This window comes from Lonchura striata, chromosome 7 (genome assembly GCF_046129695.1).
Source record: "Lonchura striata isolate bLonStr1 chromosome 7, bLonStr1.mat, whole genome shotgun sequence".
In the NCBI taxonomy this organism is placed as follows: domain Eukaryota; kingdom Metazoa; phylum Chordata; class Aves; order Passeriformes; family Estrildidae; genus Lonchura; species Lonchura striata.
This window is the reverse complement of record NC_134609.1, coordinates 7,843,973-7,860,665: the sequence shown is the minus strand read 5'-3', so window position 1 is coordinate 7,860,665 and position 16,693 is coordinate 7,843,973. Positions and strand designations below refer to the sequence as shown.

The 16,693-nt window shown below is 39.5% G+C and overlaps 1 protein-coding gene across 1 annotated transcript; it reads right to left on the bottom strand.

Moving 5' to 3' along the window:
* Positions 1-132: 132 nt before the first annotated feature.
* LOC110474086 (rap1 GTPase-GDP dissociation stimulator 1) lies at positions 133-16,484 on the bottom strand. The gene is made up of 10 exons (XM_077784557.1): positions 16,360-16,484; positions 14,701-14,825; positions 13,426-13,551; positions 12,548-12,691; positions 8,251-8,385; positions 6,627-6,752; positions 3,593-3,732; positions 2,631-2,757; positions 1,514-1,642; positions 133-307 (listed from the first exon to the last, which is right to left on the bottom strand). Exons 1-10 carry the CDS (start codon positions 16,482-16,484, stop codon positions 174-176), a joined length of 1,311 nt encoding a protein of 436 aa, XP_077640683.1. The 3' UTR covers positions 133-173.
* Between the last annotated feature and the right edge of the window lie 209 nt (positions 16,485-16,693).

Sequence of the window (16,693 nt, the reverse complement as noted above, 5' to 3'; positions counted from 1 at the left end):
CAAGTATCAGCCAAAGAGATGTGCTAATGAGGAGATTTTATACACAGCTCTCAAAGCAGCAGCTGCACCTGGGCTTCAGCAGTGTTGGTTGTGCAGCAGCATGACAAATGAAGGGTTGCAAAGCTGGTGGTGTGTGCCTGAGCAGCAGTGCTGGCTCCCTGGGAGCAGGGAGGTTAGCGGGGTGTCTCTCCTCTCAGGATCTGGAGTGTTGTGGTGGCTCCCCTGACCACGTCTGCATTGCTGTGACTGCAGAGTTGCTCGAGGGTGTCTTTGATCTTGTCCTCTTCTATTTCTTGTCTCAGATCACCTGAATGGGAGATGAAATGATGACTTCTAGTTACCTGCTGTGGCATAGCGGTTCCCAACAATTGTGAGATAAAAGTTTGGAGTACTTGCTGTTCATAATAAGCTGCTTCAATTAAAAATTTTTTTTTCAATATATACCTTTCAGCCATTGGAAGTATTGGTCATATTAAGGCTTTTTCCTCCTGCTTGACTTCCAAGAGCTGATTGAAAAAAACCTAAATTTTGAAATTCTAATACAGGGTAATTTCTGGCACTTTTTTGCCTGTATGTTTTTTGCTACCATTCCATATTAGTAAGACTCAACTCTTAGCCTCACAGTTAGGCTATAAAATACTATGTGTATACATATCTGGAAAAAAAGTCTTATAGATCGTATCTGTTATGTCAATACTTCATAGTAGCACTGAAAGCTACAAGTTTTTTATCCCTATTGCAATATCTGTGTGGCTACAGGGATAAAGTAGAGTATACTGCAAAATCCAGCTTGTCTGTCAATACAGGGTGGCTCAAGGATTTCAAAGGTAGCTCACATTGTGTTCCATCCTTGCCCAAATACAATTATTATTTTCAATTTATATAATTTTTGTGTTAAGATGTGAAAAACTGCCACAAGATTTTTGGACTTCTGGTTTCAAGGTGCTCATTTTCATTTAGTGCTACACATCCAGCAGAGTCCCAGCCTGCTGGAAGCGTTTGAACTCTTCCCTGACCATGGAGTGAAACCAAAATCATGCCCTTCACATGCTTTACACTCTGTGTGAAGACAGCATTGCTAAAATGGCTGCTTTATCTCAGCTTCTGGTTTGCTCACAGCACAGGCAGAAAACATGTATGCCTGCCTTGTGAGCATGGTACAGACTTTCTGTGGATACAGAAATACTCTGGGACTGCCAGGCGTTAGTGCATGGTGAAGTTCAACAAAGATGCTTTTGCTCCAAGACTAATTTTGCTATTTTGGGACTTAGTTATGCCACAGACTGACTGCAATGAAGCCTTCCTCTCTTTTTTATTTTATTCAACTAATGGTTTAATCAGCTTTTCCTAGAGAAGGAAACTACTTGAATGTGATTTTTGGTGATCAATACGGAGTGAACCGCTAATATTCATTCACTGGAGCACTGCAGGCAGCATATTTTGGTAACAGAAACCATTTGTCTTCTTCACAAATATTCATCCTTCCATCACAGACAACTTAAAATGAAATTACCTGAATTAAGAAGTCTGCACAAAAGGCCCATTGAGTTGTATTTCACCTCAGGACTAGTGTTATCATCTTGTAGAAGTTTGTGTAAGCTTTGAACTAGCTGTGATTCTTTAAAAGATTCTTCAAGAGTTTCTGAAAAATAAACAAAGAAATGATAACCCGGAGCTGTTATCTAGAAAGAAATTATAAACTGAATATTCCTTTTTTAAAGAGTTCTGGACTGGCTTCATTTTGAACTGGCTATACAGGAAGGTCTTGAGCATCTGTCTTCTGCACTCAAGAATTTCTGTATTTTTTTCTGTACAGAATTTCTTTATTTGCCTCATTCTTGAAGATGGGACTAGTTATATATTGACTGTATATAGTTAACCTTGTAGTAATTAAAACCTGTGATGTTCAGTGCTAGAAATGTTGTTTCCCATTAATTGCCTAAATGAGTTTGAGAGTTTTAATGGTAGACAAACAGTAAAATGGGCTCTTCAGTCTTATGTGTTGGTAAAGAAAATGAAAAATGTCAAGTTTTTATTTTCAATTTACCTTTTGATGTACATAGATTTGTGGCATCTCTTTATTGTAAGAAGTTCAGACCTATTTTCAAGTTATACAGGAAAAATCTGAAGAAATTTGTATGTAACTCTGAAAATAAGCTCAGGAAAATTAGTTTGAATCTTTACCTGTTTTATTTGCAGCTTCTACAATACCTTTTTATTTATGGTTCTGGTTTATTCTGTCCTCATAGTCTGAAGATTATTTCTGCTATTTACAGTCTTCATCTGTTTGTCCCTCATCTAGCCTTTATCATCTTTTTTTTATCTCCATCACCTCCACTTTTCTACTTTTTTTTTGTGTAGGTTTCTAGCATCATATTATGCTGCTCAAGTAGTGGCTGTCCACACAGTATGATAATTTGATTAGATCCTAAATAAAAAAAGCCTTCAGGCCATTCCTAAAGCCTGTTGATTTTATGATCTGAATGGTGACAACCTTTATTTCATGCTGAAGAGCTAAATCTAGACAAGAAACATGCTTTTTCATACATGTTACCTAGAATTAACAGCATGACAGTGTTTATTAATAATTGAGGATCTTGCACAGGTAAATGCTTTTAGGAGGAAAATACCTAAATCAATGGCAGAAGCTATTGCCAAGGCATTCAGAGCCTCATTCTGCATGGCAGCATGTTCACTTGTTGTCATGGAAACCAGATGCTTCACTCCTTGTGCTGCCTGGATGGCTTTGACCACTTCCTGTGAAAGCAAAGGTAAAACAGATGGAAATCTAATGTAGGAATACAGTAGAATGAAGAGGGAAATGAGATTGCACCCTTCAACTTCTGAATAGAGGGAAATGATTTGTTTGCTGCAGTGTAAACTGACTATATTCAAAGACTAGGGATAACATTTCTTTTGGCACTGATCATACAAATACTTAGAATTAACTATAGATGCATATCTGTCAGATAAATATATATTTGTCTTGTTTCAATTTGTCCTTATTCCATTCTTTCATTTCAATCCATCAAGCTAGCAAGGATTAATCTTGCTTTATCAATGCCTGTGCAGAGAGTATCTACTTTTTTAGTCACTACTTCATAGTAAAGCATGGCTTGGATGCTTGTGTGTAATAGTACAACTTAAAAAAAACAAGCCAATTTGAAAATGCCAGCATGTAAAGATCATGCCAGATTTGTCCATCATGGATAAGTGGGCTCTTTGGAGCTTCCAGAGGACAGACATTTAGGACAACTCTGGGTTGCTTTTACCATTTTAATTTGAAATTTGAAACATACTTCTGACCATAGAAAAGCTTGACCTGCTAGTTGCCATTTGTCAGGCCTTAGTGAGGCAGGGTCAGTGTTGACAAGTGACCGTAAGTGACCGTGGTGCTCGTTTTTGTGAGGTGTCTGTGCTTATGGGGTGCACAGGTTTCCCCCAGGTATTGAGGCACACCAGAGAGGTTGTCACTGAACCTTCATGGTTTTCATTATAAAGCTACATGTGCTGTTTAATCCCTAGCTCTGTCTGCAACCTTTAAACATATTTGAGCGGGGTGTAGTAGAAATCAGAGCAGGGGTGGTGGTACCTGGGACCTGTTGTGGTGCAGGATGGAAGCCAGCAGCCGGTTTGCCTCTCCGCAGATGCCGCTGTGGTCGCTCACGCTGCACCACTGCACCAGCCTGCTGAGCAGCTGGGGGTCTTGGCCCAGGATTTCGGCTGCATCAGCTGGAGAGAAAAGCATCACCCAGAGGCTTTCAAAATCAGACCCCTCCGTCAGTCTGCCACAGGAATGCCAATGTAGAAATAACTGGGGTGGTGGACTTGTGCTCAGCAACCTTCAAGAGCTCTAATTGAAGCACTGAACTTTTAAATATCTAGGAAATATTTTCCGATGGAGTCATGCAGGTGAAGGACAAAATAAGCTGTGTCAATAGACTATAATTTTAAAAGGGCTGCTGAAGTCAGGCTTAAAATAAGCAGCTTTCTGTCTTTGAAAACAAATATTCTGTTGTGATACTTCAGGGAGCCTGCCCTTTCCCGCTTGGCTTTTGGCCCTTGCATTTTGAGCCCTGCACAAATGTAATTGTGGGCTCTTGGGAGCCTGTTTGTGCTGTTTTGGTGATAATTCATTACTGTTGGTGGTGTGGGAACTCAAGTCTTAGTACAGAATTGGCAGCATGTCAGTAATTGGATGACCTGAGTCCTAAGAATGTGTTGAACTCTGTATAAGGCATTATCAGAAATTCCCCTTACTGTGGAAGAGCCTTTTAATTTGCATTTCAGGAATCCTATCTCAAGACTCGCTAGAAGTATTGGTGTTTGTGGTTGACATTTGAAATAAACCTCACTAGATAACTTGTCCTGGGAAGTGGAACTCTATGTGAACATCTGTAACAAAATGATAGAGGCATCATCCTGCTCCTTTACCTGTCCCTGTCAGTGTCAATAAGCCACGTGATTGCTCTGGACATTTTCTAGAAGCTGTAAGCCAGCCTATGCTCTGTCTGTTTTGGGGGAGGGAGATGGGGAAGTACACACACTTGGTTTTTAATTAGTCCAGTACACTAAGGAACAATCCACAGGTCAAAATCCCACAAGGAATCTGGGAGCTTACAGCCTAGCTGGCATACTTTGTTCTGAGACAAGAGTTACTGGGCATTGCAAGCTACCTGCATGTTGTCTCCTGTAGCACAAGACTCTTGTTTCTAGTCAGGTGTTCCTTGTTAGTCTGCAGAGATCACAGTAATCCAGCTTAGTACAGGAAGTTGAGGTAAGAGGCTGGAGGATGGAACCAGTATGAGATTTGTGGTGAAGGCAGCTTCTTTACTCAGTTTGACAGGCAGTAGATCTCTTTAGGATAAACCCCAGTTAGTAATTCTTTACAGGAATAACTTTTCTTAACTTATTTACAATTTATTCAAATTTTATAAGATTGAACTTTCAGTTTTGGTGAAAGTCCTTTGGCTACTGAAGTGCACAAATTATTCTGCTCTTCTAAAGGCAAGTAATGGAAGAATCAGGAGTTAAGGTCTCTAAATGTAGAGTAATGAAGCTGACAGATCTGCCTGAAGTTTTCTGTGTTTAGGAAGAAACCTGCTTCTTCTAGTCTGTAAGCCTCAGCATACCTGCTGATAGAGTAATGATAAGACAATTGACTAATTTAGTGTGGACTTCTTAGTAGATGTGTGTTCATAAGAGTTTCAGGCTGAGTTAATTAAAGGCAATGTTACGGGTAAACAGAATAGAAGATAATTAAAAGTGGGGGAATTGTGTGTTCAAAGGTGGGAATAGATAAACATTGAGTCTCCTACATATTTTATTCTACTTTGCATTTTGATAATTTGTTTCAGATTCAGAAGTTGTACCTTGTGCCAAATTCCAAGTTTGTATTAGGACTGGTAAATAAAATTTAAAAAGATAATTTAGTGTTTGATAATTTACATTTATGTTACTGTGATGGCTCAATTTTAAATATCAAACACCTTGTCACAATTGAGATAATTTCTCCAAAGTTATTTTACAATGACTTCTTCAAAGCCTCAGAACAAGAAGATGCAATATTCATTTCCTACCACAGAGAAATGTAAGTGAGAGCAGCTTTTCACTGGACTGGAAGTGGTGCAAATTAAGAGAAGGACTAGACCTAAATTTTTGATCATGAATGCTAGTTTGATAAAAGATGCAAATAGTTCTTATATTAAGTGGTGTCTGTAGTAGTGCAATGGAGTGCAGCATGGAATGTAGCAGAGTGAGCTTTTTATCCTCTTCTATATAGCTAATGAAGTGATGTCTTAATTGGCCCATGTCAGTTATCACTTCCCATCACAAAATGGTCATAACTATTCTAGTTTTAACTTGTTATTCCTGCATATCAATGAACCTGTACTGATTAGTACTCTAGAGCAGCTGCTCTGGCAATATGAAAGACATTACTAAACTGCATGACATTTGTTTTGTGTCATGGTCTGCTAAGAGCTAAGTAAGCCTAAGGATAAATTAAGATATTGAAGTATATCTTAATGTAATTCTTACATGGTGAACGTTTCTCAAAATGCAACAGTATCCACAGAAAGATTATTGTTGCTTTTGCATACTTCCTCTGTGTTAAACTGAATGAAATACAAGTAAATAATCTAAAACATTGACATGAAAAGTAAATTCAACATTTGAGCCACATGAGCAAGATAAAACTGGCAACACGTATAGAAGGACTGGTAGAAATTAATTTCTCCTGCCTTGCTAACTCCCTTTATTCCTTTTATGTTCTCTAGTTCTTTATTGATTTGCTGTCCTGTGATTTGACACTAAAACCTGTCTCTTTTTCATCATACTCATGCCTTGCTGCTGTATCTCTGCTGAAAAACATCTTTTTGGGCCTTTGCCTGCTCTCACTGACTGCTACAGATTGGTTCCATGTGGTTTGTTTCTCAACTGCCTCTGAGGCTGACTGGGGCAGTCTGGAAAGAGCGCAGCCTCTGGCAATAATCTCTGCTGGAAGCTCTCCAGATGGAGTGGAATTGGGTCAGCAGGACACTGAGCCCATCCTGCAGAGCCTTGTTTTGCAGGGTAAGGTGGGGGGGAGCTGGGGCTGGGCTCAGTGGGCACTGGCGGGTTCCTACCTCGTCCATCCGCCAGTGTCCGCAGTGTTCCCAGGAGCTTGAACTGCGCGGGGCGGCTCTGTGCCCGTAGGAGCGCCTCGATCCGCTCTGCGACGCCTTCCTCCAGCACCTGAACCTTGCTGACAACTAGAACAGGGGAAAGAGTGTTGATGTCAGGCTCAGTAAGGGCACAAACACTTGAAAATGTAGATATCACATAGCTGCTGTGAATTGTGTGCTGTGTTAGGCTTCTAGTGAAAAGTCCAACTTGTTAGCGAGCTCAGAAATCAAGTCAGGACTACCTGATTGCTTAGACTTCTCTTTTGGGCTAAAACTTTCATAGGAGCTGCTCTTGGGTAGTTTTAGTTACTTTTTATCTTAGTCCTGCCCAGAAAAAAAATATAAAACACAGCATTGTTGTTCCTCTTCTTTTTCTAGTTGTAATTGATTATCCATCCACTTGCCCAGTCACATGAGGAAGCCTGTTCTGTGCTAGCTCATCTTAACTGAACTGGGGGGCAGAAGTGATTTATTCAGCCATATTTCTTAGAAATGGCTTTTCATTTTGTATTAGAGTTCACTGATGCCCTGTTGTTTGTGCTTTTGTTTCTGTGCTTTCCTCTGCTCCAGTGGTTGGTGCAGTAAATCCTTTGTAATAATCAGAAGCTTGTCTGCAAGAAGACTTAATACTGCTTAACTGTGCTGCCAAAAGCTGCTTCCTCCAGAGCAATCTTTTTCCCATCTTCTGCATATATTTTTGGGAGAGTGGTGAGGAAGATTGGACAGTGAAATTAGGGAGAGAACTGTTATATCCCTCATCCTTTTATTGGGCAAATTGAGAAGCACACCTTATTAAGTAACTTGCTCTTGATGTCCCTGTTTTTCAGTGGCAAAGACTGACTCCTTTTACTAGATCATAATGACTTTTAAATGTTTTATAAGCATCTGTTACCTTTTCAAATCAATGCTTGAATTGAAGAGTTCTATGTCTATTTCCAGGTGTTCACCAATATTTAATTCATGTTTATGGATTTCCACTCAGTGCTTTCATTTTTTTTTCAGGTAGCAGATTATATTGTTGAAAGTGATAGAGCTTGTGTTTCTAGAAGTGTTTCTGTTAGAGACTACCTAACAGATATTACAGATATTTTTATGAATTGAGGTGGAAAAGTATATTGTAGTGTCCACACACTTGGAAACATCTAAAATTATTTGTAACAGACTTGAACAGAACAGATAATTAAAATGCTGTATGTTGATATTTTATAATTGAATTGAGCTTTCTAAAATGCAGCTTCAAAAAACATTAAGATTTACTGTTTCTGTAAAATATGAATGAATATTAGCTTTATAGAAGAGAAAGTTGGACATCCCTACCAGGATGTCACCACTCCATTCTCTGTGTTTTAAGTCATGAACCCTGTTCTGATTTTTTTTTTTGTCTTGAGCTGTTGTGTGCTATTAATACGAAACTACTTCAGCAGCTAGTAATGAGATTACACTTTATGGTATTTCAACTCTTTGTGTAGATGAGGAATTCCTGATGAATTATTCAAATATGGGGGAGGGGGAAAAGGTCAATTCCCCCCAAAACAGGTGCTGGTGTTTGGGCAGAGCTGCAGGGTGACCTGTGCTGGGGCTGCACCTGGAACGGCGAGGCTCTGCAGGGCGCTGAGAGCAGCCTGCTGCACAGACGTGTCCCCGCTCTGCACCTGCTTCTCCAGCACATCCAGGAGCTGGTGCACGACTCCCAGCTGGAACATGCGCAGGCAGTTGCCATCTGGAGAGAGAGGCAGAACCGAGCAGGTGAGAGAGGTAAGAAACACGGTGATGCAAATTCAGAACTCAGGGAGCCTTTGCCTTGACTATTTTCATTTGTTGCTAAGATCAAGACTGTAGCTTTTGCATTGTTTTTTGTTACCTTCAGCTCTTTAGAGGCAAGCATCAGCTACCTGTAAACTGATGCTGAGACAGACTCCAATGGAGCTTAGCTCGAGAGAGCTATCAAGGGACAATCACTGTCAAAATCAAAACCATAGGTTCCCCAGTCCTTTTCTTTTCCCTCAGTGTTGCTGCATTTTCCACTACACATGTTGTAGAATACCAATGGCATTTTTCATTTCTCACCAGCTCCTTTAACTTTGCTATTCTACTGATTTAAGGCGGTATTGTGAAACCAGGGATCTTACCCACCAATGGTAAATCTGATTACTAGTTCTGTACTCCTGTTATTCTTTATTTTCTATGAAATAGTCATTAACAACTCCTTGAAAGAATCAGAGCCAGGTTTTTCTTACCTCTCTTGAAAAACCCATTTTCTGAAATGAGAAGTCTTTTTGTGTTACACTCACATGAAGCTCAGAAAATATGAGTTGACCTGGAGAGATCTCATTTATTAAATCCCAATGAAAGTGCAGATTTGTACATTCAAAAAAACTACCACTTTGCCCAGCAATGCTCTGCAAGTATTTTGTCAGTGCATGTCTGGATCTCACCTCCTGTCTTTGGGAATTTGCTCCATATAGGTGTGGCAGCTTTGTTTTCAGAAGCTGCTTAGCTCACCTAGGAAATGGGAGTTCTGCTAAAGAGCCAAAGGAAGCCCTCTATGCTACAGATGGGATCCTTTCTGAAGGAAGTGTTTTGAAGATGCCATTTGGAAAATAATTTTCTGTATTTTGCTTTATGCAGTTTGTTATGCCTCACTTCCTTATTGTGTGCTTTTACCTTGTGAAAGCTGCTTATTAAAAATGGCAAAACAGTGTGAACACGAAATACAAAGATGTATTCACCTGGAATAAAGGGTTATCCATGGAACTGTACACACCTGATGCAAATACATGGTCTGGCCAACAGTAGCTCCAGTACTTTGTTGCAGTAATAAGCAGATGGGACTCAGTTTCTTCATGCAGAAAAGCCAAATGTTAAAGCCCATTTTTTATAGTTTTCAAGACCTCGTGTATAACTCTAGTTGGTTCATAACTTTATTTCCACTCAATTAATTAGTTAGAAAATGCTTGTGTGTTTATGTGTTAAGACTCTCTCTCTTTACCCAGGTGTTTACATATTTTCTTTGTGGATTCTCATGGGACAGACTTCTTTTTTGCAGGTGCAAATGGTTCTCTTACCAGAAGAGAACCTTTCTCATTCCTTTGATTCTTTCTTATGGGAACTTAGAGGCTTAGCTGGTAATTCAGCAGTAAGGTATTTAAAAAAAAAAAAAAAAAAAAAATCTCTGTGTGCAACAATACTTCTCATGGTTTGGATGTTATTTCCACCTCAAAGTCGTAGACACTTCTGTTATCTTTCGCCTATTATTCTCTTAATCTCTTAACATTTCACTTAGTAACCTGTTTTTCCTCTGTATTCTTACATATGTTAGATCAGAATTTGTCAAATGCTTGTAAAATGTAGTTGGATATTTTCATGAGAGAACTCTGTGAAGTAGTTAGGATTCTACTCACACAGAAATCTTTTGATACCATTTTATGCATATATTCTCTAAAGCTGATGGTTTTGCTTGTCAATCTTCAAGTGCTCTCTTGCCTAGTCCTAATCTTTGGAGATCAGAGTATATGAGGAAAATTGCCTAGTCCTCTTTAAAAACAGGTTCCATAGAAACAGGTCACCTCTTTTGGTCTGATAAAATTCTACAGGGAAAAGATTTTGATCTTCATATAGACCAACCTTAATTGAACTTAATTTCTCTCCTTCCCCCACCTCTCAAACTGAAGAATGTCAGAACATTTTTTTTTCCCCTCATGTAGTAAAGTGCAAATAGGCAGAGCCCATTAGTGGTTGCCTTGCTTTGATTGTCACAGAGCTCCAAATTGCTTTTCTCTCCAATGGAGTTTTTGCTTGGATAGCAGCAGAACATTCAATTTAATGGCTCATAGTTAAAGTCTGATAGGAACAGCCACTTTTCATAGCTGCAAAAGCTGTCTGTCATCTTTTCACTGCCTAGAAGTCATTTGCTGCTCAGAACAGATTTCCATAGGATTTTTTTTCTCTCAGATTAAAAGCTGTGCATACATCAGTGGCACACACTGAGGCATGAGAGGGATTATTCACTTCTTCCACATGAAACATCTAGTGCTGTTGTGGGGAGGATGGGGGGAGAAGAATGAGTGACAAAGCAAGCCATTCAGCTGAGTAAATTGAAATAGCCAGTTAAAGGCACTGGGGGCACTTCTGTGGCCTTTGTAGAGCCATGATGCACAATGGCTGATTCAGAGCAAGGTATAGGGCAAGGAAGAAAGGGAGTCTAGAAAGGTTGTGAGGTGGAGGTGAAGAGATGTGTGGATGATAGCTTGCTTTAAAAAAAACCCCAAAACCAACATTAAGACAGATGTGAGGGATTTTTTTCTAATAATTAAGCACCTATTAATGCAGAATGTAGCTGGTAAGGCAGGGACAGGAATGAAGAGATTCTGTCTTCAGAAGGCAAAGAATGATTTTATTCAAAAGCTCTTCTCTCTTTTATAGAGAACATTGTGAACATTAATTCTATTGGTTTTAAAGTAAATCATATCACTTGATTGGTACATTTGGACTTAGGTCACTGTGGTAGAACATATCTAAAAACAATATGAATGGAAAACAAGATAATAGATTGTTTAAATTCTTCCTGGACTTTTTCCCAGGCTTAGCCTGGTGCAAATCTTTCACTTTTTCTCTCTGACTGAACTGAGAATATGCACACAAAGTTGAGCAATTTTGTTAATTGAGTTTGAAGCCAATACAGTGGTGATCAGTGAGACAGGACAGGAAGTGTGGGGAGGATCTTTTGCTGATTGACTGAGCACAGCATGCTTTCCAGGAGCCTGCTCATAAGAATATCTCTTTCTCTCTGCAGAGTATAAAGGCTCATTGCTTTCTATAATAGGAATTGAAAGATCAAATGCCTTATGTTGAGATTTCTTCCTATCTCAATGTCTGAGCAAACCTCCCTTCCTAAAAGTGATTTAAAACATAAACCAGCAGTAACTATGTTGAATTTTTTTTGTTTGTTTGTTTTTTCCTCTGTGTTTTTGGTGGTTTTTTTGGTGTGTGGGGTTTTGTTTTTTATTTCTAACAAACGTATTTGGCATTAAGTATTTCCAGAGTCTCCACTCTAATAAAGTGTGGTTCAGCAAAAAAAGAAAAAGTGCAAAGGCTTGCATATATGATCACCCCTTTTTTATGATTATGCCCCCCAAATTATTTTAGTATCAGTAGCATCTGTAACTTAAAAGCATGCAAGTCTCTAGTCTGCAGAACGGAAATTAACTATTTCAGAACTAGGGAGTAGTGAAATCTGATAGTGTTGGTTTTCTCTGCACTCACAAACAGTGGCTTTCCATCTTTGAAGGGTAGAGAACGACCAACTTTACAATTTCTTTTGTAAAATTAGCAATAAGCCTTGCCCCTGTCTTGGTACCTGCAAGTGTCTAGATGTGTTGCAAATATCTCTGTTCTAAGAGGTGATGGAGCCCTTAGGAAAAATCTTCTCTAAGTACTTATTTGTGTTATGAGAAATAGAGACTATTTCATATCTGATTATAATTAGCCCCCAAACTGAGCTGTTCTGTCAGTTAGTGATGACTTAGTTTGTTGTTAAGGTTAATTATTGAAGACCTTTATGTTGTTGATTGCTTTGGAGTTGAGAGTGGTGGGATGCAGTGTAAGTGGCCAGTTCCTGGTATTTTATTTTTTAATCTGTATTGCCCAGAGTGCAGCATAGCAGTAATATAAACTAAGTTACTGTTAGGCACAAGCACTGGGCTATAGGTTATAGAAATGAAAAGTGTCATGCCTGAGAAGAATTCCTGCAAAGATGATAAAAGAGATTGTGAATAGGTCCCTGTTTAAGTAAAAGAAGCCAACAGAAATGGAAACTCTTTTGCTAAAGAGACTTTTGGATGTTGGTTCTTCATGTACCTGGCTTGTAATATTCCCCTTTTTACCTCCAAGAAGCAGAGAGACAATGAGATCTGATGCAGCCTTCATAATGCATGTATCTTCAGCCTGGGAACTGCCTTGGAGCCTCAGCAGGATCTCAGACAGCACCTCTGGCACACCTGCATCCACCAACTGCACTTTCAGAGCATCTGTAGAGATCACAGTAAAAGCACACTAAAAGATTCTTGGCTCTTTTTGGAAGCATTTCAAACTAGAAAGCTAAATCCTTGAAATTTAGCCAGTTGTTTTTCAGGTGTAGTCACTGTTTTGGTTTTGCTTGTAACAGCTTTCTGGAGCTAGGATGACACAAGGCAGAATGAGCAAAGCTTTCTGCATTGGTCTTTGACATTTCTTGTGTTGCCAGTCATGAACTTTCGTGTCTTTAAAATCTGTGCCAGATATTGAGATATTTTTAGTGGAGCAGTGTCAGTGCTTGTTGTACTGCTGCTTAGAGTGTGCATCTTCACAGAGTCACAGAATATTCTGAGCTGGAAGAGATCCACAAGGAGCAGCGAGTCCAACTCTTAGGTAAATGGCCCAGACAGGGATTGAACCGGTACCCAGTTGTTCTGATTTTTAAAATTAAAAAAAAAAAATAGCTGTGTTGCTGCTTTCCTCTTAATCAACCATGGAGAATAAGTTTGAATCTGCTGACTTTTGGATCGACTGAAATGGTGGAATGGTACTCTCTCCTTCCTTTCTTTCATGTCTCACCTGTTCATGTGTTGTTTGGGCCAGGATCTCACATGGTCTTGGGGCTTATTTCTCCCAAAAGGATTGCTGGTACTGTTAGCAGGATCCCATGGCAAACTCGGAACCCAGGCCTTAAGCCAGTACAATACCCAGTCTCCCCTTGCTCCACCCAGACCAAAAGGAGCCTTACCATTTTCTGCAAGTGCTTGCAGGACCTCAAAGACAATTTCTAGCTTCTCATGGCTCTCTGCTCTCCTCAGTTGTTTCACCAGTTGTTCAGCAACTTTTGTCATGCTTAGAGCTTTCTTGGCTGAATCTGTGTATGTGATAAAGTCAGGATTTCGATTTTTTAAAATTTGATTAAACATTTTAAAATATCTCCCTATGATCTGAAGTGATTAGGCACTGTTTTTGAAGGCTTTTTCTGTTCTTGTAAACTCTTCTGTTTCTTTGGACAGCACTGAGACAGCAGAACTCTATCCCTTCTCCCCCCAAAGTTCTTTAGCTGTTTTTTCTGTAACTTCTGTAGACCTCATAGGTAGCAAATTGATCCTGGCTTAAATCTCACTGATGTGTACAAGTCTGTCTGTAGTATGATTATTTAATATAACAATTGGCTATTAATATAACATGTCAGTTTGCTGTAGCAGTATATTTTTTGCCTTGATTAGGTGCTTCTAGTCTTGCTGGCATCCTAAACATTTGCAGGATGGGTGTTAGCAAAGCTTGCCACTGTTTGACATAGAATACATTTCAATTGAATATGGTATTAAATAATGGAACTGATATAACAAGGACAGACCTCCTTAGATGATAATGTGACAGTGTGATATCATGTCCCTTCCCTGCATAGCCCCCTAAATGCAGGAAGCAGTAGATCAAATTTTAGCCAGACCATATATAGTGATCATAATTTTGTACTTGATCTTTTTCTTCCATTACTACTCACAACTTGTGTAAAGTAGGGCAAATATGTTTTAAATTAGTAGAGAGATGCTCTTTCTTGGAAAATTGTGGAAATTGAAATGGTAACTGTTTCAGTAAGGTTTAGAAACTTAATTATTAAATAGAAATTAAGTTTTAATAAACAAGCTTTTAATGTACCAAATCTGAAGTAGTTTGAAATGTCAATTTATCATATAAAGTTATGCCATCTCTTCATTTGGGGTCAAAAGCTGGCTGTTAAAAATTAATTTTTATAATGCAGTATAAGTAATTGCTGGCACTCCATAAAAGAGTAGTTATTTCTCCAATCCATATCAGACACTGTGGCCAGTTCCTGATTAGATATCATTAATGTTTTAAAACAAAGCCCAAATACCAGCCCTACCCCACCCCAAAAACAAAGGAGAAAACAAAGTCCCCAAATGTGTGGGCATGGAAAGGCAGTGACAGTGTGGACTTGATGATGATTTTCTCTAAGATGCAGAAACGAAAAACCAACTTTAAAAAAGACCTTACTTACCAAGGTCTGCCAGATTGTATAAGGCCAATAGAGCAACGTGGACAAGAGGTTCACTGTCTGCATAGTCAGTTAATATTCGGACCAGTGAGGGGATCACTCCAACCTTCACCAGCTCTTCCTGAAGGCTGCCTGGTCAGAGAAGCAGAGGTGTTGAAGGTGGTTAAATCAGGTACTGATTAAACCTGTGGAAAGGGTCCAGCTGGGATGCTTAGCAGCAAGGTAGTCTGGTTCTTTCTCACAATGTTAGAATTTGTAAAGCTTTTGGTGGTGGCTCCATGCTAATATGTGTGTGGAGGAAATGCAGCTTTGGGACAGATTTTTGCTAAACCTCCTGGTTTGTCTTTGACTTAAGGTATTAAGCCACTGTCTCCATCCATGTGTGCTTCCTGAGGAAAACCCTGATAACTGTTTTCTTACTTTTTGTAGTTTCTTTTGTAATGAATGAAAGCTTAATATCTGAAATTATTTTAACGGTACCAAGAACTGTAAGATACGAAGTTGGACGGTGATGGTTGCTTAAAAGCACAATGGCATTGCTTTTGCAGCAGTGTCTTGCTGAGAGCTGGGCTGCTGCTCGTGTGACAGAGTGCATGGCAGACACCAGGAAGGGTCTGGTGCTATTGTAGCACAGCAATTGAAATTCAGACAGGGAATTGGTGAAGTTAATTTTTTTCTTCTCTTTGATGCATTTATTGCTGTGTTGGTGATAGGATTTATTAAAGCATGTCACAGTTGTCTTGGCAAATCTGTGCTGGGCCTGTGCTCTGCCAGAAGGAGAGCAGATGTGCAGGATGGCCATATGCTGCAGCACTGCTGTGTACAGCAGTTACATGAGCTGGGAAGGAAATTACAGGGAAAAGTTTTTTTAGACTATTGTGTCATTCCCTGACCAATACATGTAACTCACAGGGAGCTTAGTCACAAGAATAGTGAAGGAGGCAAACCCACAAATTTCTAAGTAAAGTTGTGCAGATCCACACTAGAAGGATTAGAGAAAAGAGACTGAAGGCAGAGAGTTATGGATACAAGATACTGGGTGAAAGTTTCCATATTACTTTCAGTATAGAATAGATCTTTTGGGCAGTCTGGGAGTTAAAGGTAAAAAAAAAACTTAAACTGTTCTGGGCAAGTAAATGAAAATTTTTTAACTTGTGAGACCATCTGGTAAGCTGGTGTCCAGGGAAGTTTGAGCACAAAGATCTCCTGCATGCAAGCAGTGGTTCTTAGAGAAATCCATTCCTTGCAGAGATAAATATCTCAGTATTTTTATCTCTTTTTTTCCTAACGCACTTTTTGAATAAGTGCTTTGCTTTATAGATGTTCTTATTACTTTGTAGGGTGTCCAAGCCATTCAGGATTTGGACCCAAGGCAAGTCTGCACAATTGGTTAAGATACGTGTGAGGCTCTGCTCCTCTTGTGATTTCAAAGCAGTTCTGACAGATTTGTGCCACTTGAAGTCAGAAATGTAGGGGGGAAGCCCAGAGTTCAGGCAGTGCTTGGGGTGCATTCAGCCAGGTGTCTGTGAGCTCTGTGAATTGCATACCTAACTGGAGGCTGAGGTGCATATGTGCTCAGGTCTCATAAAGTTATTATGAGTTACAATGCCTTTTAAAGAATGCCTTAGAGCCAGGGAAAAGCAGATTCTCTTCAGTAGATACTTACGGTTATCGTAACAGATACGGCCAATGGCCCTCCCAGCATGGAGCAGCATTTCTTGGTCTGTGCTCTCTAGCAAAGGTATCAGTGTTAGAACCAAATCTGCTTCAATACATGGTTTCTTCATTTCCTCTGTGTAGAAAAAAGAGAGGGAATTCCAGGCTTTTGCCACGTAGGAATAAAACAATTGCCATAGGAGTAGCTGGTAGCCGTGAAACAAAATTCAAGAGTGAAAACATGAAGCTAATGTGCTGTAAAATGCCTTGTAGTAGTATTTGAGCACGACTCACCATTTTTGGCTATCTCTGAGAGCACATGGGCTGCCTTCACTGCACA